Source organism: Oryx dammah, unplaced genomic scaffold (assembly GCF_014754425.2).
Source record: "Oryx dammah isolate SB20612 unplaced genomic scaffold, SCBI_Odam_1.1 HiC_scaffold_10, whole genome shotgun sequence".
Taxonomy (NCBI): domain Eukaryota; kingdom Metazoa; phylum Chordata; class Mammalia; order Artiodactyla; family Bovidae; genus Oryx; species Oryx dammah.
Genome location: NW_024070194.1, coordinates 31,317,613 through 31,345,591, shown reverse-complemented (window position 1 = coordinate 31,345,591; position 27,979 = coordinate 31,317,613). Strand labels below are relative to the sequence as shown.

At 51.9% G+C, this 27,979-nt stretch overlaps 2 protein-coding genes across 23 annotated transcripts; one reads left to right on the top strand and one right to left on the bottom strand.

Moving 5' to 3' along the window:
• The first annotated feature begins 106 nt into the window (after nt 1–106).
• Nucleotides 107–10,538, top strand: SLC4A11 (solute carrier family 4 member 11). 18 transcript variants are annotated; one of them, XM_040247841.1, is made up of 20 exons: nt 107–347; nt 1,685–1,729; nt 3,990–4,121; nt 4,251–4,300; nt 4,528–4,759; nt 4,828–4,912; nt 5,152–5,275; nt 6,614–6,826; nt 6,900–6,993; nt 7,096–7,221; nt 7,296–7,409; nt 7,498–7,630; nt 7,890–7,963; nt 8,383–8,629; nt 8,702–8,808; nt 8,896–9,064; nt 9,157–9,330; nt 9,541–9,736; nt 9,816–9,985; nt 10,113–10,527. In XM_040247841.1, exons 2-20 carry the CDS (start codon nt 1,699–1,701, stop codon nt 10,174–10,176), a joined length of 2,535 nt encoding a protein of 844 aa, XP_040103775.1. In that variant the 5' UTR covers nt 107–347; nt 1,685–1,698; the 3' UTR covers nt 10,177–10,527. The 18 variants fall into 18 exon arrangements, with proteins under 18 accessions (XP_040103775.1, XP_040103772.1, XP_040103774.1 ...); XM_040247838.1 differs by having other exon boundaries at nt 3,969–4,121; XM_040247840.1 differs by having other exon boundaries at nt 107–379.
• Nucleotides 5,218–25,353, bottom strand: ITPA (inosine triphosphatase). Of its 5 annotated transcripts, none has more exons than XM_040247851.1 (9): nt 25,229–25,343; nt 20,245–20,302; nt 20,092–20,156; nt 19,408–19,481; nt 18,300–18,331; nt 17,644–17,759; nt 15,529–15,560; nt 13,978–14,054; nt 5,218–5,305 (listed from the first exon to the last, which is right to left on the bottom strand). In XM_040247851.1, exons 1-9 carry the CDS (start codon nt 25,292–25,294, stop codon nt 5,247–5,249), a joined length of 579 nt encoding a protein of 192 aa, XP_040103785.1. In that variant the 5' UTR covers nt 25,295–25,343; the 3' UTR covers nt 5,218–5,246. The 5 variants fall into 5 exon arrangements, 3 of the variants coding, with proteins under 3 accessions (XP_040103785.1, XP_040103784.1, XP_040103783.1); XR_005722337.1 differs by lacking the exons at nt 5,218–5,305; nt 15,529–15,560 and adding exons at nt 12,218–12,653; nt 24,323–24,441 and having other exon boundaries at nt 25,229–25,338; XR_005722338.1 differs by lacking the exons at nt 5,218–5,305; nt 15,529–15,560 and adding exons at nt 12,218–12,653; nt 24,323–24,441 and having other exon boundaries at nt 25,186–25,312.
• Nucleotides 25,354–27,979: the final 2,626 nt, after the last annotated feature.

Here is a 27,979-nt window from a genome sequence, read left to right as displayed (position 1 = left end):
GCGGCCCAGGGGTGTGTCGCCGGCTCCCGCCGCCGGCCTGTAGGAGACTGCGAGGTAGGGGTCCGAAGCCCCGGGTAAGGACCCAGGGCGTGCGCGGGTGTGCAGCGGTTCTGCGGCTGACCACTGGGCCGTGGCCGCGGGCACCAGGTGTGCGTTCCATCTCCAGCCATGCGGCGGGTGCCCGCGGCGGGAAGGCCGTCCAGTCTCCGTCGCAGAGCCGTGCTGGGCTGGGAAGCGGAGCCGTCGAGGCGCTGGGAGGAACGCGGACGACGTCGGCCTTCCTCGGCCCCCGGCGTAGTGGGCGAGAGGGTCTTGGGGGCTTACCAGCCGGGGCGGTGGTGCCCGGGGTGAGTTCGGCCTCTAGGAGGTGGAAGTCCAGGTGGGTACACGGGTGGTTGGGGGAAGCACAGGACGGCTTCGTGGGCACTGCGCTCTTGACTTAACGCCGTTTTAAAACAACAGTGTTTGAACCTACGAGATAGCTGGGGGAAGGGTGGAAGTCTTGCAAATAGCGGGGCGGAGTTGTGGGGTCCCCAGCACCTCGAGCTCCAGGGTCTTCGCAGGCGGGCGTCACCCCCTCGGAAAGCCTCATTTTACATTCTACCCGACACCTTCGGCGCTGCGCGGCAGCCTGCCCACTCTTAGGGGTCCCTGGGCCTCTTGACTGTCTGTCCCCTGTGCGGCCACGGCAATCTCTCGGCCGCCGCTCTGAGACCTGAGGGCCAGGACCGCGGTGTACTGTTTACGTGCACCTGAATCGTGCGGTATGGGAGTAGGTCTGCACCGTCCCCACCCTTCCATATCCTCGTCCGTCTCTTCCTCTGTCCACCCCCGCGCCTCCCTTGTGCATGCCGCCCGGGCTCCTGCCCCGGGAGACGGTCCGCATTCTGCACGACCCCTCCCCCCGACCTCCACGGCCTCCGAGTCTGAGGCTCTTTCCTCTCGTGCACGCGGCCGCTTCTGTCGCTTCCTTTCTTGAACAGAGCAACACAAACAGCGTGGAGCATCCATCGGGGGCCCGGCGCAAAGAGCGCGCACGCCCCACCCCACCCCACCCCCGCCCCCGCGCCGTCTCCCAAGAGAACCAACGGCTCCGCCTCCCAGGAGGCCCGGAAAGTGGGTGGCGCTGAGGGAAGGAGGCCGTTGCCCCAGGTCACGCCGTGTGACCCCGGGCGCGGGAGGTTAGGGGCGACTGCACGTGTGATGGGTCTTGATGGCGCCAGGGACCGACATGACAGTGAGAGCCGAAGAGATGTGCTGGAAGCAGAGCCTCAGCCCAATTCCTGGACTTTGCAGCGAAGGCTTGAGAGAGGGAGGCTGCCCGCAGGGAAGGTGGCCAGACAGGTCTCCTCCCTCCAGAGTTCTACAACTAGCGTTTCCTTCTTTCCTTCACGGGGTACTGTTAATTATTCCTGGAGAAAACATGCTGAGAACATCTCCCCGCCTCCCTCCTTTCCCACCTGGGCAAGCCCCTAGCAGATGGGTTGAAGAAGAACAGGAAGTGGCTTCCTCTAGCTCCTTAAGGGGCCCCTGTCTAGTGCTGTCCCCTGCTCCTTTTTCTCCCAGGGGCTCTGGGAAGGATAAGAAAGACTCAGCAGGGGTTGGTGAGGGGTGGGCAGCAGATGTGCAGGAAAGGCTGTCCAGACATATGGAGCTGGTGACAGTTCTTTGGTTTGCCTTACAGAAAACTCTTCTGTCATGTCGCAGAATGGATACTTTGAGGATGCAGGTGTGTACCTTTCGGGTGTGGGTGTGTGTAGAGAGCTTCTTGGTCAAAAGACTTTAGGGGACCTAGTCCATCCACCTGGGTAATCATGGTCCTCTGCTGGTGCTGGGATGCCTTTGGATTCTACCTCCAGGAGGTTGTGGTGTGGTCAGAGAGGCAGCTAACACTGCCCTGGACACTGGCAGGTCTCTGGGGGTCCTGGGGTCCTGGGAGAGCGAGCTGCTCCCCATCCTGGGCTATGTGGACCATCTGATATGTTAACAATGCTCTGGTTATCTGACCAGGTTTTAGGCCAAATGTTGTATCTGCCCACATTTCTAAGATCCTGCCCAGCCCTGTGAGGGAGGGGCTGCGACTGTCCCTGCGATTGAGTCTCTGCACCTCAATTTTCCCTGCTTGCACCAGCCTAGCTCTCTACCTCCCCATATCTCTGGGGTGGCTACATGCTCCTGTGCCCAGATTCAGGAAGCGGCCTGAGCATTATTTAGTGAGACAGTGCCTGGACAGAGTGGCAGTGTGCTCTACATAGGGTTCCCAAGGCATGATGACTGCATGTGCCAGGCTGCTGGTGGGCAAGTCCCAGGAGCCTTGCAGTGAACTGGTGGTGTCTATTGGGTAGAACCTAGGTTGAGCTCAGGACAGGGGAGAAGTGGGGCAGTGTGAGGGACATTCTGGGGAATAGACAGTGTTGGTGGGGGTGGTAGAGGCTGGGACAGGTTGGGGCCGGGAAACCAAGCAGTCTAAGCAAAGCAGGTCTAGAACTGGGGAGGAAAGTGTTTTTCATGGACATGAGCTCCATAACAAGTAGGGGAAAGATGTCTTTTGACTTAATAGTTCTCTGGGCTCTGGTGCAGTGCAGACCTGGAGCCTAGGGGTTACCAGCTCATGAGGGTGTTGATAGGGGAGGCCTAGTGCTTCCTACCCAGAAAAAGCCCAGGCTGAGCACAGGATACTGGGGGAACAGGGCCTGGGATGTAAAGAGGAAACCAGCAGACTAGAGTGGAAGTGAGTCAGGGTGAGTCACTGCCTGGCAGGTGGAGGCGAGCTACGTATGACCCTTCCCTGTCCCTCCATGGGTGTTTTTAGGTGTTTGTGGGATCTGAGCTACAAGGGCCCCAGGAGAATCACAAGTGGTGGACCACAGGGGACCCACAGGACATAGTGAGGAAGAGGGGCCAAATGGGCCAAGAGTAAGGCAGGGAGGGCCCTTGGTGAACTTGCCAGAGGAGGAAGGTTCTGTTGAGCCTTGAAGAAGGCCCTCCAGGGAGGGAAGCCCTCAGCTTGCAGGACAGGAGCTGGCCTGCCTGGGGTGCTGGCCACCTGGCCTGAGGAGGAGATTGAGGTGGGGATGGGACTGGGCCCGAGGGACCAGGGATCTGGACTGAAGCAGCAAGGCTGGCTCAGGCTGTTTGCCCAGAGGCAGTGAGAAGCCCCAGCAGGGCTCAGGGCAGCATGTCCACAGGTGGCTTCCTATAGGAGGGAGCCTACGCTGTGGGGCGGCTGCAGGAACTGGGAGGCAGACCAGAAGAAAGGGCAGCAGGCTCTGTGCTCTGGGGTCCCAGAGATGAGGCCTCCTTCTGGGGTCCTGTCCCCTCTCTGTCCCTGGCTCTATTTCTCTGGCTTTCCTGCTGCCTGGGCCTTGTCTGATGTCAGACTAAGGCTTCTCAGCCTTAATGCTTTGCCCCCCCACACCCTCCCTGTGCCAACTGAGGTCTGGATACTGCAGGGCTCTGGCTTCCGTTGGGTTGCTTCTGGGGAGGGAGCAACCCTCCCCAGAAGCCAAACAGCTCCCTCCTCCCTGGGGAGCCAGACAGGTCCAGGTCCCACAGCCTGGAGGTTCTGGGAAGGCCGCGGCCAGGCAGTCTCAACTGGGTCATTGTACTGTATACCTGGCCCAATGCTTGTGGAACGAACATGTCTTTCTTTAGCTAAAGGATATGCATGGCACAGAACCGTACATGGTTCCCACAGCTGAAGAATGCTGGAGAAAACTGTTGGGTAGGGGGTGCCAGCTGGCTGCTATGCTCGGGGCTGGGCCAGGACCAGATATGGGGCCTACCTGAACCAAGGCTTCCTTCCCGGCCGCTAGAGGCCGCCCTCACCACTCACCAAGACTGCACCCAGTAGGACAGCCCAGGGGCCCTGCTCCTTTGGCTCGGCGTCCCTCTCTCCCGTGTGTAGCACTGACAGCCAGGCCCTCTTGTGGGGGGCGGATCTCTCCTGGTGGTGGTTGGGGCTCCAGGCTACCTCAAGTGTGACACAGATGACGCCTCTGAAACCCATGAGGAGAGCCTGAGGGATGAGGCCTTCGACACGGTCAACTCCTCCATTGTGTCTGGTGAAAGCATCCGCTTTTTTGTCAACGTCAACCTCGAGGTGCAGCCTACTCAGTCTGGTATGGGGGTTGTGGCAGGGACAGGTTGGGGGGGCTACGCATGGGATGGGACTGAACAGATACGGCCCACTTCACCAAGGAGACCTGAAGGGCTGGGGCAGCACCCTGAGCCCTCCTACTTTCCTCTAGCAGAGAGTGAATCACCTGGCGGCTACGGGCTCCTACACACCTCCCGCAAGGTGAGCGGCCCACTGGCTGGATGGGAAACATTTGGTTCCAGGCCGCTAGCTGGGGGTGGAGGCGGTCGCTTCCCTGAGAAAGCTCATATTAGCCTGGGGGCCGACCACACTGGCCTTCTCTCTGGGAAGGGGGTGTCAGCCAGGGATCATCACAACGGAGGGGTCCAGGCAAGGACAGAGGGTCTTATTTATGGGCCTCTCTGGTTCTGTGCACGGGGTCCCCACAGTACCTGAAGTTAAAGAACTTTGAGGAAGAGATCCGTGCACACAGGGACTTAGATGGCTTCCTGGCACGGGCCAGAATCATCCTGGATGAAACGGCCACGTCCCTGGATGACGTGCTGCGGGCTATGCTGTACCGCTTAGCCCAAGACCCCTACAACGCCGAGCCAGAGTGCAACCCGGACCTGCTCACGGCCATGCTCTTCACTGACGCAGGGGCTCCCGTGGAGGGCAAAGGTAAGGGGTGTCCCTTGGCCTGGGCAGGAGGTCAGGGAGGTGGACCGTCTGACTCTCCACTTTGTTAGCAGTTCACCTGCTGTCGGACACCATCCAAGGGGTCACTGCCACAGTAACGGGGGTACAATACCAGCAGTCATGGATCTGCATCCTGTGAGTTGCCAGGCCACCATGCTGGCCTCCCCATGTCACCTCAGAGACAGGCATCCAGTAACCCTGTAAAGGCTGGCCTGCTCAGTCTCCGGGGAGAGTGAGGAATTCATCCCATCTGGTCTTTTTTCCTCCTTAACAGAGGTCACGGGGGTCACAGTTGGGAGTTCTGGGTGGCGGGGGTGGAGCCCCAGCTCCCAAGGGTGGGAGCCATGTGCCGTGTGCCCTCTCTGTCCCACCAGCTGTACCTCCAAGGCCCTGCTGAGGCGACACGTGTGCATCAGCCGCCTGGTCCGCCCGCAGAACTGGGGGCAGAATTCCTGTGAGGTGCGGTTTGTCATCCTGGTGCTGGCCCCACCCAAGATGGTGAGGAGGGGTTTCGGGTGGCTCTGTTTCCTGGGAAAGAGGGTACCAGGTTACCCTGCCCTCTCCTTGAGGGCATCTCTTCCAGTGCAGGAGGCCTATAGAATTGGCCTCCGAAGGCTGTTCACCCTATCTGTTCATCCCTGGGTTTATCTGAAGAATACTTGCTAGGTCCTCTTCAAGCCCTGATTTCTCCAGAAGTTGCCCAAAAGATTATATTTCCTTCCTGACTGAAAAGAGATACTTGTTAAAAGTATTACTATTCAAACACAGGGGCCTTTCTTTGGCCTGCACGACGGCGACTCTTCTAATCGGCTGACTGTGATTTGTTGACCAAAGAGTCCCACTCTTTCCTGGGCTGTTTACCCCCTGGCCAGGGGCAGATTATCTCACTTTTGTTGGGGCTGAGACATACAATTTGGGGAATCTTCTTTTATGGGAGAGGATTTAAAAATCTTGAGTAGAAAATGGCAACGGTCCCTCTTTCCAGGCTTGGGAAGGGCCTTAATGCTTAAGCTTCCATTGGCTTTTTGATGATTCTGCCCCTGCCTCAGATGGCTTCAGATGGCCCCTCCCCAGGCTTTCTCTATGCAAAGGGGTGCTAATGGGATCGTAGACACACTGCGAACCTCTCTAGATGTTACTGTGCTGGCAACAGAGGAAGAGCACTTCGGGCAGCAGGCACCTCATGGGTCAGAGGAGTGACAGCTCACAAGGTGGCCAACAGCTGGAAAGAGCAGAATCCCTAGGGCTGAGTGGCTAGACTGGCACCTTGAGACGCGCCAGCCAGCCTGACACCTGGCTCCGCCTCGGGAGAACAGGCCTGTTCTAAAGCTACCAGAAAGCAGTGGGCACGGTGCAGGTGCAGGCCTGGGACGCAGCTTTGGGCAACCCAGAGGGGAGGATGCCGCTCCCAGGGGCCAGAGTTGTCGAGGTGAGACAGGCTGCTGTGGTGGAGGCTGGACACGGAGTTCACAGACAGGGCTGACCTTGGCCAGGCAAGAGGGAGAGGGCTAGATGGCCTGGAGCCCCTCTGAAAATCAGATAAAGCAGCAAACAGTGCAAACGCCCCAGGTGAAAAGTAGCTGAGCAAACTTTTTTTTTCCCATCATCAGGATTTCATTAACCACAATTACACAGATTGAACCTGAGTTTGTAAGAAAAATACTAGGTCAGTGGTAGTCTAGTCATCTGCTGACCTGGTGGCAATCGTGGCAGGATCCACTATGTGTGAATGTTGGGGGACTACACCTAGATCATGGGGACAGAGTGGCCAGGGCTGGGGAGGGTGCCCTCTGCTCTACAGTGGCCACAGATGTGGCTCTCTTGCCCCACCCCCAGAAAAGCACCAAGACTGCCACAGAAGTGGGGCGCACATTTGCCACCATGATGTTAGACATCACCTTCCGCCAGAAGCTCCTGAAGACCCGCACGGAGGAGGAATTCAAAGAAGCCCTGGTCCATCAGAGACAGCTGCTCACCGTAATGAGCCACTGTCCAAGTATCAGCATGGACTACAGCACGAGCTCCATCTGCATTGTCAGACACCCACAGGTGCGGGCCAGACATGGCCTGGGCGGGCAGCCCAGGGCAAGGGCACAGGGCTGATGGGCATGTCCTTTCCCAGCCCCCACAGCAGAAGGACTTTCTCCCCATGGGGAAGGGCATCCAGGAGGACATCGCCCGCAGGTTCCCCGTGTACCCATTGGACTTCACTGACGGTAAGGGCCCCATGACCCTCTCAGAGCTTGGCCTGTAGCTCAGGCCCCCAGCCTGGCCTGCGTCCCCACACACACAATCTCCATCCCGTCTCCCTTTCCTAGGCATCATTGGGAAAAACAAAGCTGTGGGCAAATACATCACCACCACCCTGTTCCTCTACTTCGCCTGCCTGCTGCCCACGATTGCTTTTGGGTCCCTCAATGATGAGAACACAAATGGAGCCATTGGTGAGGGGCTGGAGGCTATCGGGGAGTGCTGGGGGGCCAGGCCCATGGTGCCCCCTGACCACCTACTTCCTCAGACGTGCAGAAGACCGTGGCCGGGCAGGGCATTGGAGGCATCCTGTACGCGCTCTTCTCTGGGCAGCCGCTGGTGGTGCTGCTGACGACTGCGCCCCTGGCCCTCTACATCAACGGTGCAGCGGGGGTGAGAGCGGGGAGACGGTTCCTGGGGTCCCTACCCCGACCCGGCCCTGACTGCTCACTCCTGTCCCACCCTTGCAGTGATCCGTGGCATCTGCGATGACTATAATCTGGACTTCAGTACCTTCTATGCGTGGACAGGCCTGTGGAACAGTTTCTTCCTCACGCTTTATGCCCTCTTCAACCTCAGCCTGGTCATGAGTCTTTTCAAGAGGTAACAGAGCCTTCCCTAAGCTTCTGGGACTTTCAAGCAGGAGGCAGACCAAGGCCAGGGACATGGGTCAGCTTCCATGCCACCCTCCAAGGCCCTGTAACCCTAGATAAGATGGGGTGCCCTCACCATATCACTACCCCAAGGGGAAAGTCTGGGGCCCTGGCCCTGTTCATGCAGGAGGTAGGAGCCACGCCAAGGCTTGGGGAAACCCACCCTCTACAATTCACCCCATCTTATGAGACATACCTTCTGCTGGCAGGTCAACAGAGGAGATCATTGCCTTGTTCATTTCTATCACGTTCATCCTAGATGCTATCAAGGGCACAGTCAAAAGTGAGTATTATACAGCCAGTGGCCACCTGCTGCAGGGGAGGCTGAGTTGAGATGGGGTACAGACAGTGGCAGAGCAGCCAAGAAGCGTGCAAGCTAAGGCTGCTTCCGCGGCCCAGGATGCTCTGGGAGTCATGACTGACAAAGCGCAGCAATTAGCAGGCGACAGAGCTGTCTCAGGCAGGATCAGAGGCACTGGGCCAGGCAGGATTCGCTGTCAGAAATGCACAAAGGGCAGGGTGTGGGGTGATGGGTAGACAGGCAGGTTGAGGAATCCTGGCTGACAGAAGGCCAGCTTTCCCCTCTTCCACCCAGAATCCCTTTCTCCCATCAGGGCTCCTTCTGCCCACATCCAGGAAGAAGTTGCTAGGCCCAGGCTCCCAGAGCCCAGGTGGCTGAATTCTGATGGTCTGTACCCATAGTCTTCCAGAAGTACTACTATGGCCGTGACACTGGACTCTTCTTCAAAGATAAGTCCTCCTTGGTGAGCCTGCTGGGCCTCAACAGTAGCCTCCACACTGCCCTCAACACCAGCTTCCTGACCAGCCCACCTGCTTCAACGGGCAGCCAGGACTCCGAGCCCCTGGCCCGGGATACAGCTGTGCTCAGCCTCCTCATCATGCTGGGCACGCTCTGGCTGAGCTACACCCTCTACCAGTTGAAGAAGAGGTGAGGGGTGCCCCCCTCGGGTCCGGGGAACACAAGCCCCTAGGCCACACTGACACTCACCTGCCTCCGTAGCCCCTACCTGCACCCCTACGTGCGTGAGCTCCTGTCAGACTGCGCCTTGCCCATTTCGGTGCTTACCTTCTCCCTCATCTCTTCCTATGGCTTCCAGGAGATTAAGAGTAAGTTAGGACCAGCCATGGGGTGGGATGGGGTGGGTTGCTCTGTGGGGGATGCAAGCTTGAGCAGGGGCCTGTACCCTACTGCAGTGGTCAAGTTTCGCTACAGCCCGAGTGACAGCCTGTTCGAGATAGCCGAGATGCACTCGCTATCCCTGGTGACCATCAGCAGTGCCATGGGCCTCGGCTTCCTCCTCTCCATGCTCTTCTTCATAGAGCAGAACCTGGTGGCTGCCTTGGCTAACGCCCCACAGAACAGGTTTGCAGGGCTGGGGACGGAGGGGGTGAGTATGTGCCCAACCTTCCAGAGGCCAAGAGGGCTCTGGCCATATGTGACCCCGCCCGCTGCAGGCTGGTAAAGGGCACTGCCTACCACTGGGACCTCCTGCTCATCGCCATCATCAATACTGGACTGTCTCTGTTTGGGCTGCCCTGGATCCATGCTGCCTACCCCCACTCCCTGCTGCACGTACGAGCACTGGCTTTGGTGGAGGAGCATGTAGAGAACGGGCACATTTACGAGACGTGAGTGTGAAGAGGGCCCCTCGAGATGTGAGGCCAGAGTCACGAGGGCCCTGAGGTACAGGGCAGCCCTGGGCCACATGGGACTTAAGGAGGGATACTGGCTTGGGGGACAAGGGCCCCGAAGTGACCGAGCCTGGTAAGCATGTGACCTGGGATGGACACAGCCCCATGGACCAGGCCAGAGTGACCCTACGCACTGCACCCTCGCAGGATTGTGAACGTGAAGGAGACACGGCTGACCTCCCTGGGCGCCAGCATCCTGGTGGGCTTCTCCCTCCTGCTGCTGCCCTTCCCACTGCAGTGGATCCCCAAGCCCGTGCTCTATGGCCTCTTCCTCTACCTCGCGCTCACCTCCATCGACGGCAACCAGCTGTTTCAGCGCATGGTGCTGCTGCTCAAGGACCAGGTGAGTGGCCCTGAGAGTGGGGGTAGGGGTGGGGCATCTGGCTCCAGACCTGCCCACACCTGGTCCCTGCCACCCACAGACGTCATACCCACCCACCCACTACATCCGGAGGGTGCCCCAGAGGAAGATCCACTACTTCACAGGCCTGCAGGTCCTGCAGCTGCTGCTGCTCTGTGCCTTTGGCATGAGCCCACTGGTCTACATGAAGATGGTCTTTCCCCTCATCATGATTGCCATGATCCCCATTCGGTACGGAGGGCGGACAGCAGGCAGAAAGGACGCAGCGGGGTGGGAGAGGGTGGGCTGGAATGGCTGCTCTCTGCCTATTCCTCCCTGCCCCAGTGCTTATCTTCCTGCCTGTTCCTCCTCCCCGCAGCTACAACGTGCTGCCCCAAATCATTGAAGCCAAGTACTTGGATGCCATGGACGCTGAACACTGACGCCCTGACTTGCAGGTCCTGGCCACCCCCCATGCGCCCGTTTCTCCAGGTCTCCCCAGGCTGGCTGTGTAGCTGTGTGTGGGCATCCGGGAATGCGGCTCTGTGCTGAGCCCCTCACAGCTGTCCCAAGTGGCCGAGGGTGCCTGGTCAATGAGGCAGCTCTGAGGGATGTGTCTGCTCCTCTTCCCACTAGCCCTTTGCTTTGGGTCCAGAGTGCTGCTCAGGGCAGCTTCTGCCCAAGCAGGACGGATTTTCTTTTGATAAAGAGTGTCAGGTGGCCGAAAGAGAAACCATTTCCTTGATTGTGTAAGGAACTTGCTGGATGCACATTAGAGAATAAAGCTCCTGTTTCTATGCTTCTACATGCCACCTCCATCCATGCTGCCCTGCCCCAGCCTCTGAAGGCCACCCAAGGACTCTAGGGAGGAAGAGGGATGAAAGGGACTGACTGTTAAGTGCCACCTAAGGGTTGTTACTTCCAACTCCACACAGCACTCCAACAGGGAAATGTGCAAGATCCAGGAGGCCCTGGTAATGCCATGTTGCCAGGAACCTGCAGGGAACATGTTCTAGGAACAGCACATGCAAGGGCCCCAAGAAGGAGGCTTGAGGCCAGTGAAGAGGTGGCTGGTGGGGTGGGACAGGCACAGTCACCGTGCTGCTTGCAGGATGGATCAAAGTAAAAGTGGTAGTCACTAAGTCTGTCGGACTCTTTGCGACCCCATGGACTGTAGCCCGCCAGGGTCCTCTGTCCCTGGAATTCTCCAGGCAAGAATACGGGAGTAGGTTGCCATTCTCTTCTCCCAGGGGATCTTCCCAACCCACGGACCGAACTCGGGTCTCATGCATTGCAGGCGAATTCTTTACTGTCTGAGCCACCAGGGAAGCCTGCAGGATGGGTAGCTAAGTTTAAAGAGGGGGACAGAAAGTAAACTGTGCACCTAGGACAGAAGTCTGTGAGGAAGCAGCTGGAGACCAGACAGAGAGGTGCCCTGCTCCAAGCACCACGTAGCCACCCACTCACATAACACAGCAGGTGACCCTTCTATGGGGCCCCTCCCCAGTAGCCTGGGTATTGCCTGCAGGTAGGGCCATGTAAGGATCACCAGGTAAGAAGGCAGGCACCCCCAGCCACATACCACCTACTCCAAGGAGACAACCCACAGGAGGCTGGGCATGGCCACTGGCACTTCCCAAGGAAACACCCAGCTGGGCTTCATAGGCAGCAAAGGAGCAAGGGGATGAGGTCCTGTCCTCACCCATACCTGTTGACACAGTCTGGGGAGCAAACATTAAATCCAAGCCCCAGGCCAAGCTGCCAGGACTGAGGAACAGTGATGGGAGGGGACGAAACTTAAGCCTGGGAGTGAGTGACACACCAGCACTGAGGACCCCTACCCCCCAAGCTGCTGCACACAACAGGCTTTTCTGACTGTCCTTGGGGTTGGGCAGCTCCTCTTTACTAGGGTAACACCTGCAAAAAAGCAAGGGAGCCACTCCAGCCCTCTGAAATCCCCCCAGGGAATGGGTTCACCAGGGCACAGTAAGGGTCTGGGGCAGTTGAGTTGGACCCTTAGCTGGCCCCCCAGGCTGAACTACAACATAACAACCCAACTGGGGTCAAGTACTCCATCCTCCATCCCTGCCACAAAAAATGAACCTGGAGTTACAATCATAAACCAGCATTGTAGCTGCTCTAATGTACACCAGCATAAAGAAAAAGCACTCACCACCCCACACTGCCTGCCCCACAGCCTAGCTGCCAAACACAATAGAGGCCAGCTGAGTGGTGGAGTGGATTTCGCATGGAAAAGTTCAACGCGTGATCTGAGAGTTGGAAGACAAAAGGGGAAGAATACTCCTCCAGCTAGCAATGGTACACGAACAGCCTCAGCACAGCTCTGCCCTCTGGCCATCCCACCCCTCAGCCCTCTTTCCCGACCCTGGGAGGTTTTCTGCTTCTGCCCAAAGGGACTCAGGAGGCAGACGCCTGCCTGGGGAGGTTTCAAGGCAGTTATTCCCAATTTATTATGGAAGCAAGTACCTTCTGGAATTTTTATTTCCTGTATTTAAAAAACATCTAAGGCTGTTTGTGTGGTTCTTCCCCAAACCGTTAACCCTGTCAAGGGTTAACTTCACCCAAGGTCCTTTCAGGATTCCAGGCCTGGAGGCCGTAGGAGACCACTGAATCCACAAGGGCAAGAGGATGGCGTTGTCCTTTGGCCAAAGTCTCTCCAAACAGAGCCAGTTGCTCCCAACAGCTGGTAACACCGCCAGAAAGTGGTAATCCTGAAGGAAATACTTGGACAGGTGCCTGCCTGATAGAGGTGGTTTCAGGCTACCCCTCTCCAGATCCCCAGCCAGAGTGGTCATCACCGACCCCAGGAGTCAGGCTGCTAAAGTATTCTTGCAACTCAAGCAGGGCCCGGAAGCGATGGGAAATGGTGTTCTTCTCAGCCTTGGGCATCTCTGCATACCTGCAGGGCGACAGTAACAGCTCAGAGAAGAGGGAGCCCAGATTCGGGGAGGGTGTGTATACCTCACCGCATCCTGGAGATGAAGCTCAGAGAGTCCCTAGTAAAAGGTAGCAGGGCCACCAGCTCCTGGCCGCCAGAGTTAAGTTTTTTCCAAATCAAAGAGTCTTAAATTCCAATGTAGGTAGGAATCCATATTAATCTGTGTGGAAGGACACTAAGTTTGTTCTAGTGTGTCCAGAAGTCATCAAAAGGAAGCTGGGGACGGGATGAGCTGCATGTTTGAGCAGCGTTGTCATCTGTTGACAGGAAGCAGTGGGGCCTAACAGAGCAAACACAGCAATCTCCAGTGCACTGCGGGGTGGGCAGACGGGCAGGGGAAGTGGGCCTTGAACAGCCAGCCAGTAACCTGCCATCCATGTCAGGACTCCAATAGGCTGAGAATCCCATACTCCAGTTGTTACTTTCACATCTATGCCACCCAATACAGTGGCCACCAGTATGTGGCCATTTAAATTTTAACCAATTACAACTGAATAAACATAAATTCTGTTCCTCAGTTGCTCTAGCCACATTTCTACTGGATCACACAGTGCAGCTACAGAAAATTTGTGTCACTGAAGTGATGTCTCATGTTGTCCTCAGCCCTGCCCCGGCTATTGCAAGGCCTCAGGCCATGCTCCTGAAGGGTCCCTCCAGCTTGACAAACCCGATTCCCAATAATGCCCAACATGTCCCATGTAAACAAGTGGGGGTTAGCATGAAGTACTTGGAGAAGGCACTGGCAACACACTCCAGCACTCTTGCCTGGAAAATCCCATGGACGGAAGAGCCTGGTGGGCTGCAGTCCATGGGGTCGCTAGGAGTCGGACAGGACTGAAGCGACTTAGCAGCAGCAGCAGCAGCGGCATGAAATACCAAGAACATCTGGCACTGTGGGGGGGGGGGCGGGGGGGGGGGGCGTGGCGCACACATTAATGTGGTGCCCAGCTGTTAACATTTTTCCAAACTAGATGAGGGTCAGAAAATCATCCATCAGTCACGAAGCTGAAAAGCCCAAGTCAGAAAGGGGAAGCTGCACAGCTGCTCTGTGCTGAGATGAGCCCGAGAGCCCAGGACTTCCAGCTACACCCAGCTGCCTCCCAGCTGTGGACTGCGTCACTCAGATTCCTTGCATCCACCCCTAGCAGAGCTGCCTTCAACTGGAAAGGCACCGCAGAGCCTGCCCCCGCCCATATCCGCATGCCTGCACCTGGGTGGGGCACTGACCCGACCCAGACCAAGGCCATCTGACCCCACACCCCTGAAAATAACTGGGGCTCCTTACGTCTGCTCGTATCCATCAGGCTGAAAGCAGGGGTCCCAGCCAAAGTCCCGGCAGCCACGGGGCACCACAATCCGGCCCTGCCAAAGAAAAGGGGGCAGAGCTATGTCACTAGACATGGAGGAGATGCACTATGAGGAGGGCAGTAGCCAGTCTGAGTTTAGTTAATGAATTTGGTTAAACCCTAGTTACTCATATTATTTCAAGGGGTCCATGGTGCCGGCAAATGTTTGCTGAACACACATAAAATGCAGAGCAGGAGAGCTCCCACAGACAGGGAGGAACCACATGCTTGATCAGGTGACCGATACCCCTGGGACCAGCCTCCCTCTCTAAAGGTTTGACAAACTGTGACCTCACTGAAGAAGAGTCAATTTTGAAAAACTGACAGAAAACATTTTCCCCTAAGTGGAAGTTTGAGGGTCCTAAACTTTGCCGACAAACCCTGTATCTCCTACTATTACTACACTTATCAAAATAGAAAGACGGCTCTAACAAATAACAAAACAGCACAATGTTCAACTCAAAAATAGCTCAATAAATACTGACTGTAATAGGCAAATTACAAAAGGAAAATTTTACAAAGAGAACCAGTGTCATGAGATATCGGGTTACCTTGGGAATTAAAAAAAAAAAAAAAAACATACAAAATACAAGGGAGGTAGTAGAGGATGCAAATTAGCCACATAAGTTCTGAGTCCTTTAGACCAAAGGCAAATTCTGCTTTTGCTAATGGGGAGCTGTGTGACCGAGGCCAGTTACTGAATCACTCTGAACTTCACCCACGCGACAAATGTATTTTGAACACCTTATCGAGGCAGGTAGTGTTTTTAGCACCGGGATCCAAGAAAGCCTTAGCCTTGCCTTCACAGAATGGATCTCTTCAGCAAAACAAGCACTGCACCAGTAAACAAATTAATGATTACCAAATCATTAAAGGGCACAAACTGGGAGCCGGGCTCAAGGATAACAGGTTGGGGAGTTCAGGGAAGGCCTGAGTGAAGATGGGACACTCTGACCACATAAAGGGCTAGGGCAGGAACATTCTAGGTGGAGGACAGAGCTGTGCCAAGGTTCTAAGATGGAGAAGGGCCTAGCACACACCCTGCTGAAAGGACTATGTGGTTGGGGTTTAGAGAGCATGGGTGAGAACAGGACAAGTAGAAACAAGGCTACCTCATTTAAAATAAGCGCTGGCAAACAATAAAGTACAAAACAAAGCCAAAGCTGGGGAGACCACAGGGAATGGTGCAATGGTAGTGATCAGGCCCACTCAGCGGCAGAGCAGCTATTCAGTCACAGTGCAGGAAGCTGAGCCCGTGGCTGGTCAAACTTTCAATTTCTGAGCGAACATTTCTGTGAGAGTAGCAGACACTATAACCAACTTTTAAAATGTCACCAGGCAATACAATCTAGTCATCCCATTTGTGGATATATACCCAAAAGAACTAAAAATGGGATGCTGAAGAAATATTTGCACACCCATGTTCACAGCAGCGTTATGAGCCAAAATGTGGAAGCCATTCATGTGTTCAGCAACAAATACAGGCAAACCTCAGAGATATTGTGGGTTCAGTTCCAGACCACTGTAATAAAGCAATTATCACAATAAACCAAGCGGCATGAATGTTTTGGTTTCCTACTGCATATGAAAGTATGCAACAGCATTATGCCTTAAAAACAATGCTTGTTTTTGTTGTTCAGGCACTAAGCCATGTCTGACTCTTTGCGACCCTGTGGACTGCAGCACACCACACTCTTCTGCCCTCCACTATCTCCCAGAATTTGCTCAAATTCATGTCCATTGAGCCTGAGATATTATCTAACCTTCTCATCCCAGTAGCACATTGGATACTTTCTGACCTGAGAGGGGCTCATCTTCTGGTGTCATATCTTTTTGCCTTTTCATACTGTTCATGGGGTTCTTGTGGCAAGAATACTGAAGTGGATTGCCATTTCCTCCTCCAGTGGACCACGATTTGTCAGAACTCTTCACTATGACCTGTCTGTCTTGGGTGGCCCCAGACTCAGATTCATTGAGTTACACAAGCCCCTTTACCACGACAAGGCTGTAATCCATGAAGGGAAAATAAAAAAACATAAATATCTTAATTTAAAAATACTTTATTGCTAAAAAATGCTAGCCATCATCTGATAGTGCAGGGTTGCCACAAACTTTCAATTTGTAAATACAGTATCTTCAAAGCTCAATAAAACAAGATATGCTTGTAAATAGATAAAAGTGGTACATACATACAATGGAATATTATTCAGCCTTAAAAAAGGAGATCCTGTCACACGCTACAACATGGATGAAGACATTATGCTAAGTGAAATACGACCACCACACAAAAACAAACACTGCAGGACTCCACTTATATGATGTGTCTGAGGCAGCTGAACTCAGAAACAGAAGGTAGTATGGTGCTTACCAGGTGCTGGGGAGAAGAGAGGAAGTGAAGTAAAGTGAAATGAAGTTAAAGTTGCTCAGTCGTGTCCAACTCTTTGCGACCACATGGACTGTAGTCTGCCAGGCTCCTCTGTCCATGGGATTATCCAAGCAAGATACTGGAGTGGGTTTCTGTTCCCTTCTCCAGGGGATCTTCCCAACCCAGGGATCGAACCCATGTCTCCTGCATTGCAGGCAGATTCTTTACCGTCTGAGCCACCAGGAAAGCCCAGAAGAGAGGAAGATGGACTGTTATTCAATGGGCATAGTTTCAGTTTTGCAAGATGAGAAATTTCTAGAGATCTGTTGCACAATAGTGTACACTACTATACACTTAAAAATGGTGAAGATGGTAATTTCTGAAACCTGTTTTTTACCACAAGAACTGAACATCTCATCAGGGAGGCTTCCCTGATGGCTTAGTGGTAAAGAATCTGCCCGCCAATGCAGAAGATGTGGGTTTGAACCTTGAGTTAGGAAGATTCCCTGGAAGAGGAAATGACAACACACTCCAGTATTCTTGTCTGGGAAAACCCATGGACAGAGCCTGACGGGCTACAGTCTATGGGGTTGCAAAAGCATCAGACACAACTTAGATGAAGCCACTGGTGTAAGGCTATATGGGCTACAGTGAGACTCTGGATTTTATCCTGAGCAGAGGAGAAAGCAGAGAAGTGATATGTCTGAAGGTAAACCCTGCCATACGGAGGGAATGAATAGGGTGAGGTGGGGGCAGGGCAGGAAGCCCAGAACAGAGGGTGGTTTGGCCTGAGAGAAGCAGCTGATCCTATGGTCTGATCAGTAAGCCTGGAGACACTGAAGGGCACCCGTGAAAGGAATGAGGTGGGGGGAGAGGAAGATTCTATACGAACATAAAAACTTGGAAAGGCTGTGAGATGTTCAAGGGAAGCTGTTGCACAGCAGTGTGATAAGGAGATTCAAGCTTGCAGAAGTCTGAACTGCAGATGCAGCTCTAGTTGTCTTTAGCTCCCACATCTGCTTCTCAGGGGAGCATACAGTGCACAGCTCTGGGTATACCAGGCTCCAAAAGCTGTGAGCCATGTATGTTTCCAAACATCAGACTCAGGGGGCAATAAGTTTCAGGACTGACAGCATTTCGAGCTGTGGTATCTAGGGGTGTGACCATCCCACCAGATAGCATCACGGGGGTTCACAGCGCCCTCTGGTGGTACACAGGAAAAACGAGCATGGGTACGTACCATTGTCCGGCCCCTGAAGAGGCGGATGGGCTCGTTCGGGTCCCCAGTGCTGAATGCGAAAGTGCAGAGTGCATAGGCAGACTTGTCTTGGAACCCCTCCAGGAGCTGGTGGAGACCTGAGAGAAGGTGCAGTGAGGGCTCAGCACACTCTGCCGCCAAGCCCCAGGCCCAACTCCCCACCCAAGGGGCCCAACTCGGGGAGGGGAGTTATACACTTGACCAAATAGGCCCTGCGCTGATAACCCAGGAAGCTGGGCGATGGGAATGTAGAGTAAGGGTTCTACCACTGTGGATTCCAGGGTGTGGGGCTGGGACCAGGAGGAGAAGCAAGGTGTCCCCCTTTCCACCTCCTGCTGACAACGACAGCAAGTGGTGGGGCCAATCCTCTCAGGGCCAGAATCTCCCGTTGCCCCTCAATCTCAAAGCTCTCACCACCATCACCACTTCCATCTACTCTTTCCACATCTCAGTGCTCCCTGGAGCTAGGTTTACAGGGAAAGTGTGAGTGTTGATTATAGATGAGCATTGATTATAATAGAGGCCTTGAAGGGGACAGAACCTGAGACTCCTGATTACTAGCTGGAGCTCCTCCCCCAGAACCCACAGATTTCTTAATTCCAAACGCAACAAAAGAAAGAGACAAATGGGGATAATACCTTCAGGCTTTAACTTCTCCAGAAACCACTTTCTGCAAGAGAAATAAAGGTGAGACAGACACCACAAATGGATGTATGTTCCTACCACCTTCTTTCCAGGCTGCATCCCCCAGGGATTAAAGTTCTGAGAGTCAAGCAGAAAAGATAAAGAATGTCTCAACTCAAAATGAAGGGAAATAATCCAACAGGAAAAAGGAAATGGAGACAAACAGGCAATGCACAGAAGAATCAATAAATCAACGAAGGCCTCAACTTCACTGCTAATTAGGGAAATACAAATTAAAATTGGATGTGATAACATTTCCTACTCACCCACTAAAATACTAAAAAGTCATGAAACAGTGCTGGTAAGAATACGGAGCATGTGTAGGAGTGCTACTGTGCTGGCAGACAAATTAGCAGTCCAAAAGTTAAAGATACAATTAACCCTTGAACTACATGATTTGAACTGCCGAAGTTCACTCATATATATATGAATATAGTTCAATAGTCAATACTACAGTAATACATGGCTGAATCCACAGATATGGAAGGCAAACTCTAAGTTATACGTAGGTTAACCCCAAGTTGTTCACAGATCAACTGTATACATATGTGTACCCTGTGTGTGCCCTCGCTCAGTCATGTCTGACTCTTTGGGACCTCATGGACTGTCACCCACCAGTCTCCTCTATCCATGGAATTTTCCAGGCAAGAATCCTGGAGTGGGTAGCCATTTCCTTCTCCAGGGGATCTTCCTGACCCAGGGATCGAACTCACGTCTCTTGAGTCTCCTGCATTGGCAGGGAGGTTCTTTACCACTAGCACCACCTGGGAAGCCTGAGGTGGGGTCCAGGACACTGGATAGATTTAAGGAAATCCATTTGCAGATCTCAACTTCCTTATTTCCTTTTTCCTGAAACTGACCTGCCCAAGAATTACCTCTCCAATGGGTGAGTTGCCCTTGCCCTTCTCCACTTACACACATTCTCACACTTAACAAAAGAAAGGCATGCCTCTCCCCCACCTCTAATCCTTCCTCAACAACCTGACATACTGGTGTTGACACCAAGACAGGGAATGACCTGCAATATCAAGTAACCAATCAAAGGGGTGGGATATCACTCACATGTAGGGGCCAGGGAGGCCTCCAAGGGCGTTGAAGCACAGACAGGTGTCCTCCACCAGTACAGGGCCCTGCACCTGCAGCACAAGGACATACAGCCCTGAGACCTGACCCACCAGCAGGCCCCACCTCCCCTCTGGATTCTCAGGCCACCCAGGCCAGGGCCATACCCACAGCTAGCTGGGATGAGCTACAGCAGCAGCAGACCTGGGCAACAGCCCTGGGCTAATCTCTTATCTCCTTCTTATCTGTTTTACAGACAGGGACAACAAAGCCTCAGCAGGTTGTAAAGCTTGTACAATGACAGGAGAGATGGGATTACACTCAAGCAGCCTGACTCTTTACAAAGTGCTCCTTCTCAGTTCCAGAGAGATGTGTGAGTGCAGGGTGGATGTGTGTGGGGAGAATGCAGGGGATGGAATGAATGCACCAGAGAAATGGGAAGAGAAAATTGTGTGTGTGTGTGTGTGTGTGTGTGGTCATCTTAAGGGGATACTACGCAGTTAAGGCTGAGAAAGGAAGGCAACATATAACTATTAACTGACTCCAGCCTGATTAGACATGGGAAGGTCTTTCAAGTCATAATAAACTGTGCCCACCGTATTCTCTACCCATCCCCAGCAGGCACAGACCCCAGGAGCCACCAGGACAAGAGGAGCAAGGACAGGACACGAGTGGAGCAAGCACCTGGCGAGCTGCCTCCTGACACTTGCGAATGGAAATCTCATCAGGCTCTCCTTGGTACTCTGGCACTTGTGAGGGAAACAGACACATAATCAGGTCATGGGGAATTAAAGAAATTGAATCATCTTTTAAAAATAAAACTAAACAGAGACATACGGTCAATTTTCTGCGCCACCAAAGTGCACGGAAATTTATCTCCTAGAATCTGAACGACCTGTTCCAAAATGAAAGAACATTTATCAGCATTTAATGATTCCCCATTACTGCACAAGCTGTCACCCACCTTTCTCATTAGGTAACTCTCCTGTCAGTTCCCTAAAGTTCAAAGTCAGGTCCACGAGCTTCAACTCTACCCCTCAGGGTCCCACTCCAGCAGGTCAGCTCCCTCATCTTCTCATTCTCTGATCCCTCCCTCCTACTTCAGGTCTCTGTTCATGCTAACCACCATCTAGAACACCCTCTTTCCTTCTCAATGCTCCCAGAACCTATTCTTTAAGCCAGGAATTTTCTATCGGGGTTACCTGGAATTCAGGAGGATCTACCCAGAACTTGGATAGAAAAAAAAAAAACCTCTCTATTTTCACTAACCCTGAGCTGAAATTTAGCATCTCTTTCAATTGTGAATATAGAAAACAAACATATAGCATCAGCAGTTCCTGTGACATTTAAATTTATTAAAATCAAAAATGTTGTCATATCCCTTTACAGTTCTAGCAGATAATCTCAAAATACTACTTACAACCTTCACTATTTTAAAATTATGATAATAACACAAAACAATAGATTGAATTCTTTAATGCATGAACAAAAAATATGTAACTAGATCACAGATATTTATATTTTCAGAACTGGAAATCAATAGAATTCATTTCCTTTGTGGTGGTGATTTTGTCACTAAGTCATGTCTGTCTATTTGCAACCCCATGGATTGCAGCCCGCCAGACTCCTCTGTCCCTTTTCTCCAGGGGATCTTCCCAACCCAGGGATTGAACCCACATCTACTGTACTGCAGGTGGATTCTTTACTGCTGAGCCACCAGGGATTCTCCCGATTTCCTTGGTAATCCCATGTATCTGTTCGTTTCCAAGGCAAACCATTCAATATCACAGTAATCCAAGTCTATGCCCCAACCAGTAATGCTGAAGAAGCTGAATGGTTCTATGAAGACCTACAAGACCTCCTAGAACTAACATCCAAAAAAGATGTCCTTCTCATTATAGGAGACTGGAATGCAGAAGTAGGAAGTCAAGAAACACCTAGAGTAACAGGCAAATTTGGCCTTGGAATACAGAATGAAGCAGGTCAAAGGCTAACAGAGTTCTGCCAAGAGAACGCACTGGTCATAGCAAACACCCTCTTCCAACAACACAAGAGAAGACTCTACACATGGACATCACCAGATGGTCAACACTGAAATCAGATTAATTATATCCTTTGCAGCCAAAGATGGAGAAGCTCTATACAGTCAGCAAAAACAAGACCGGGAGTGGACTGTGGCTCAGACCATGAACTCCTTATTGCCAAATTCAGACTCAAATTGAAGAAAGTGGGGAAAACCACTAGACCATTCAGGTATGACCTAAATCAAATCCTTTATGACTATACAGTGGAAGTGAGAAATAGACTTAAGGGCCTAGATCTGATAGACAGAGTGCCTGATGAACTATGGAATGAGGTTCATGACATTGTACAGGAGACAGGGATCAAGACTATCCCCAAGGAAAAAAAATGCAAAAAAGCAAAATGGCTGTCTGAGGAGGCCATACAAATAGCTGTAAAAAGAAGGGAAGAGAAAAGCAAAGGAGAAAAGGAAAGATATACCCATTTGAATGCAGAGTTCCAAAGAATAGCAAGGAGAGATAAGAAAGCCTTCCTCAGCGATCAATGCAAAGAAATAGAGGAAAACAATAAAATGGGAAAGACTAGATATCTATTCAAGAAAATTAGAGATACCAAGGGAACATTTCATGCAAAGATGGGCTCAGTAAACGACAGAAATGGTATGGACCTAACAGAAGCAGAAGATATTAAGGAGAGATGGCAAGAACACACAGAAGAACTGCACAAAAAAGATCTTCACCACCCAGATAATCACGAAGGTGTGATCACTCACACTCACCTAGAGCTGGACATCCTGGAATGTGAAGTCAGGTGGGCCTTAGGAAGCATCACTACGAATAAAACTAGAGGAGATGATGGAATTCCAGTTGAGCTATTTCAAACCCTAAAAGACGATGCTATGAAAGTGCTGCACTCAATATGCCAGCAAATTTGGAAAACTGAGCAGTGGCCACAGGACTGGAAAAGGTCAGTTTTCATTCTAGTCCCAAAAAAAGGCAATGCCAAAGAATGCTCAAACTACCGCACAATTGCACTCATCTCACATGCTAGTAAAGTAATGCTCAAAATTCTCCAAGCCAGTCTTCAGCAATACGTGAACCATGAACTTCCAGATGTTCAAGCTGGTTTTAGAAAAGGCAGAGGAACCAGAGATCAAATTGCCAACATCCACTGGATCATCAAAAAAACAAGAGTTCCAGAAAAACATCTATTTCTGCTTTATTGACTACGCCAAAGCCTTCAACTGTGTGGATCACAATAAACTGTGGAAAATTCTGAAAGAGATGGGAATACCAGAGCACCTAACCTGCCTCTTGAGAAACCTATATGGAGGTCAGGAAGCAATAGTTAGAACAGGTCATGGAACAACAGACTGGTCCCAAATACGAAAAGGGAGTACGTCAAGGCAATATATTGTCACCCTGCTTATTTAACTTCTATGCAGAGTACATCATGAGAAACACTGGGCTGGAGGAAGCAGAAGCTGGAATCAAGACTGCCGGGAGAAATATCAATAACCTCAGATATGCAGATGACACCACCCTGTGCCAGAAAGTGAAGAGGAACTAAAGAGGCTCTTGATAAAGGTGAAAGAGACGAGTGAAAAAGCTGGCTTAAAACTCAACATTCAGAAAACTATGTGATGCTATCATCACTGGTCCCATCACTTCATGGCAAATAGATGGGAAAACAGTGGAAACAGTGGCTGGCTTTTTCTGGGCTCCAAAATCACTGCAGATGGTGACTGCAGCCATGAAATTAAAAGACGCTTATTCCTTGGAAGGAAAGTTATGACCAACCTAGACAGCATATTCAAAAGCAGAGACATCACTTTGCCAACAAAGGTCCATCTAGTCAAGGCTATGGTTTTTCCAGTAGTCATGTATGGATGTGAGAGGTGGACTAGAAAGAAACCTGAGCACCGAAGAACTGATGCTTTTGAACTGTGGTGTTGGAGAGGACTCTTGAGAGTCCCTTGGACTGCAAGGAGATCTAACCAGTCCATCCTAAAGGAGATCAGTCCTGGGTGTTCATTGGAGGGACTGATGTTAAAGCTGAAACTCCAATACTTTGGCCACCTGATGCGGAGAGTTGACTCATTGGAAAAGACCCTGATGCTGGGAGGGATTGGGGGCAGGAGAAGGGGATGACAGAGGATGAGATGGTTGGATGGCATCATCGACTCGATGGACATGGGTTTGGGTGGACTCGGGATGTTGGTGATGGACAGGGAGGCCTGGCGTGCAGTGGTTCATGGGGTCACAAATAGTGGGACACGACTAAGCGACTAAACTGAACTGAAAAATATTTTCCTGAGAAAGGTTCTATATAAATCATCATTCTGCCAATGGGATAATAAGTTAAAACTCTCTTATTTTAGGCCAACTTCAAGTCCATCTTCTCCAGGGAGCCTCCTCTGGCCACTCCAGTCCATTCTTTTTTTTTTTTTTTTTGGCCATGCCATGTGGCTTGTGGGATCTCAGCCACCCCACCAGGGATCTAACCAGAACCCCAGCAGTGAAAGCTTGAATCCTAGCCACTGGACCCTCAGGGAATTCCCTCCTGCCTCTTTAAATGTGGGAGGTCCACATTCTCAACCATAAGTATAGATGGGCTTGGGAGCTGGCAGCCACCATCTTGCATGGGGTTCTGTTCAGGGTGGCACTGCCTGTCTGACTGGTCTGGCCTCAGGATCCCAAACCTTTTCTCAGCCCTTCTGAGAAGGCCACTCTGAAATGGCACAGACGTGCCATCAGTCCTTGTGCTGTAGATAAATGAAGGGTCCCCTAATGACTGCACTCCACTGGTCTGCCTCAGATATCGAGTGGATGTCAGCCTGATTCCCCACACATGACCCATCTCCCTGGCCATGGCTGAAGGGGCAGGGACAAACCTTTGATCTAAGCAAGGCCAATCAGAGCTGATGTCTGGCAGAAGCCTCACTGCCTCCTCCACCAGGAGAGGAAATGCAGAAAGACCTCAAAATGAAAAGCGATGAGCATCCAGAGAGAACTAGAAGGACAAATAAACCCCTCTCGAGGGACTCCTGAAAAAGACTCCTTAAGTCCTGTGGAACAGCACACTATTGAATTCCCAGGAGAGTCACCTGACGGTTTACATAAGCTATCTGTGTCTCTTTACTATTTGCAGCCAAAGAGGTTCCATCAACCCCCAGAATCCTTACAGCTAGCTACAAAGTTCCGATAGACAAGAACTTTGATCCACTGCCTCCCTCACACCTCTCCTTTCCTCTGTGAAACAGACCTCTTGCATTATCCCATTTCAAAGATGGCAGAAAGAGGCTGGGAGACTGAGGACACTTCTGGACTGTAGTGGGGCGTGAACAGCTCGGCTTGGATGCCTGGCTCCACACCCTATCCGGTTCCTGACAACCCCAGGCCAGTAGCGGTGCTTGGATCAACTCCAGAGGGGTGTCGGAGTCCTGGTTTGGGAACCAGCTTAAGAGATAACCTTTGGGACAAGTGCTAAGGACTTCACCACTTAGCTCCCGAAGCCCGTCAGCTCACAAGCCCTGTGCCGGGATTTGTCAAGGCCCTTATTTCACTGAGCACAACCCCGGGTCGCCCCCACTCCGCAAACGTTCGGGTCCCACTCCGCGCGGCACCACCCGCTTACAGATCCCACTGATCCCTCCCCGTCCGACTCTTCGTTCCGCGTCCGCTGCTCCACCCGCTTGCTTCACTCCGCCTGGAAGCCTCTTCCGCCTTCTCCCCAGCCAGCCTTGCCACATGCTACCCTTTCACCGTCTCCTAGTCGGCCTCCGCCACCCTCCCGTCACCTCCTCCAGCTTTTTGGCGTTCCCCGTAACAAACACGATCTTCTTCCCGGCCAAGGAGGCCGCCATGGTGATCCCCAGCTACCCGGCAGACCCACCGGAAGTCCTTCTGCTTCCAGTCGCAGGCACTTCCGACTACCGGCGGAAGGGGATAATGCGGTTTACGACCTGTGGTCCCAGGAAGGCATCCTGTGGTTTGTGTTGCCTGGCCGGGGCTGCGGCGGCGACGGTGGGAAGAGTCGCAGTCTGGGCACCTTTGGGCAGGAACGCCGCTCTGGGCATCCAGAATCCTTGCTCAGACCACCTTTTCTGGATGAGCAGCCTGGGTCCCCCGAGGGCTAGAAGGGAGAAGAGCTTGGCCTCCCTTATCGGAATTGCTCGGGTCTAACGGACACTGGAGGTTGACTATCCCCTCCCGCCAAAGCCAGAAGAGACTATTCTAACCACCTGCCCCACTCCTGTTTTCAGCCATCTCTGGGACAGGGGCACCGAGGAAGCAAAGAAACCCTTCGTGCCTACCTCGAGGCCTGTGATGAACTGCCTAGGCTCTGGACGATTCGCCTTCACTGCCGGCACCTCTAAAGTTGTCTCTGAGAACTGTTTCCTTCAGGACAAGGGCTCCCAAACCTGGGTCTTTATCCTGACCTCATCTTCAGCCCAGCTTCCTTAGCTCCGCCTTGCCTGCCAGCTCTGAACTACTTGACTGTGATTTTAAACTTTGTATAGCCTTAATCTAGCTCCGTCTTTTCACCCATGTCCCAGACTTGGGACTTCAGTATTTAAACTCCTTTATTACAACATCCCTCCAGTCCCTTAAACCCGCCTTTCGTTCTCAGCCAATTTTTTTCATCCCCAACACAGCAAAGAGTAGAAAGTGTCCCAGAAGACCCACCTTGCGATAGGCCTTGACCCACTACTGACACTCACACTAGGCCGTGTCTCTCCTTCATGGGGCAGATTCAGGGCCAGCTCTACTTCTGGTGAGGCAGCTCCTGTCTGGAGTATCATGGGAAGCCTGAAGAGCTGGCAATGCTTGGATGAATTATTTTGTTTATTGTTAAAGACACTTGATCGTCTCGATTATCAGATTTTTTTTTTTTTTACACGCCAGAATTTGTCCTTGGAGAACATATATATTTAAACCCTTTGCTCAATGACTGCCATAGTGAGAATATTGCACAGGCCAAAAGGCACTACTGTGTCCTAAAACAGGTCCTGGAATTTCCCATTCTACCATGTGATTCCTTTCTACTGGGTGGTTTGCCAATCTCTTTGGAGTGGACATAGGAAGTAGTGGGTTAGATCAGGAAGTGGTGCCCTTGGTCTATGTCATGTGTCTGCCTCATGAAGTCATGGTGAATCTTCAGGCATGTGAAGATGGTTCACAAAAGAGGTTCACCTCAGCAAAGCTGACCTCCTGACAGGCTAGGAGGAGCTTTCCAGGAAAAGTATAGGCACCTATACTGTACCACCTGAGTATAGGCACCTGGTGTACCACAGACAAGAACCATGTGGTATGGTTGGTATGGTCAGCACAAAGACAGTCAGAGCCCTGGAGGCTGAGAGAACCACCTAGGTTGGTTGAGGGCTCCTCAGCAAAATGTGGGAGTACTGGAAGTGGGTATTCACTCTTAGAGTGAGCTAGACCTCACTCTAAATCTGATGGCCTTGGGGGAATTCCCTGGTGGTCTAGTGGTTCAGTTCAGTTCAGTTCAGTCGCTCAGTCGTGTCCGACTCTTTGCAACCCTATGAATCGCAGCACGTCAGGCCTCCCTGTCCATCACCAACTCCTGGACTCTGCTTTCATTGTTGAGGATATGGGAACTAAGATCCTGCAAACCAATCAAGCAGTCAATCAACCTGAAGGTCTTTGAGCCCAAGAACTTGGTGAGGAGGGAGGAGATATGTGAATATCAAAAACTGTATGAAGAAGTTTGTGTATGTGTGATCTTTAATCAGGATCCCTGGTTGCAAGTGACAGAAATCTTCTTAGGCAACAAGACAAAACAGAGACTTATTGATTGCTTTACCTAAGTGATGATCCAACATATAAATAGGTTCTTCGTTGTTCTGAACAGAAATGAAAGGGATTGCATTATTCCTTAAATAGACTTTGCTAGAATTAAAATGTGAATTTTTATTTCTTTAGCTAGGATTATGATGGAATAATCTCTTTGGAACTGCACTTCCCTCATTATGGAGGAAACTAAGTTAAGTGAAAAAGGACAATTCTTGCCTTCAAAGGAGATTGTCAGGTCCTATTAATTCTATCTCTGAAATAGTTCCATTTATTTTTTTAGTATTTGAATAGTTGCATGCATACTTTTTTTAAACATTTATTTTTATTTGGCTGCACCAGGTCTTAGTTTCAGTTGTGGCATATGGGATCTTTAGTTGCGGGAAGTGAGCACTAGTTCCCTGACCAAGGATTGAACCCTGGCCTCTTGCACTGGAAGTGCCCCATCTTACCCACTGAGGAAGTCCCTCTGGTATTCTGTTTTGAAAATAGACATTGGTTCAATCCTTAGTCTGGGAACTGAAAATCCCACGAGCTGTGAGCCAAACCAGAAAAAAAAAAAACCCTAAGACAGAAAGTATACATATATATATATATATATATACACACACACACATAACTGAGCCAATGTGCTGTACAGCAGATTGATTAAGAAAAAAAATTAGGGCCTCTCCATTTAGTGAGGCCAGGGAGGGGCCGAGAGGTGGGCCGGGTCTAGATAGGAAATAGGAGGGGCC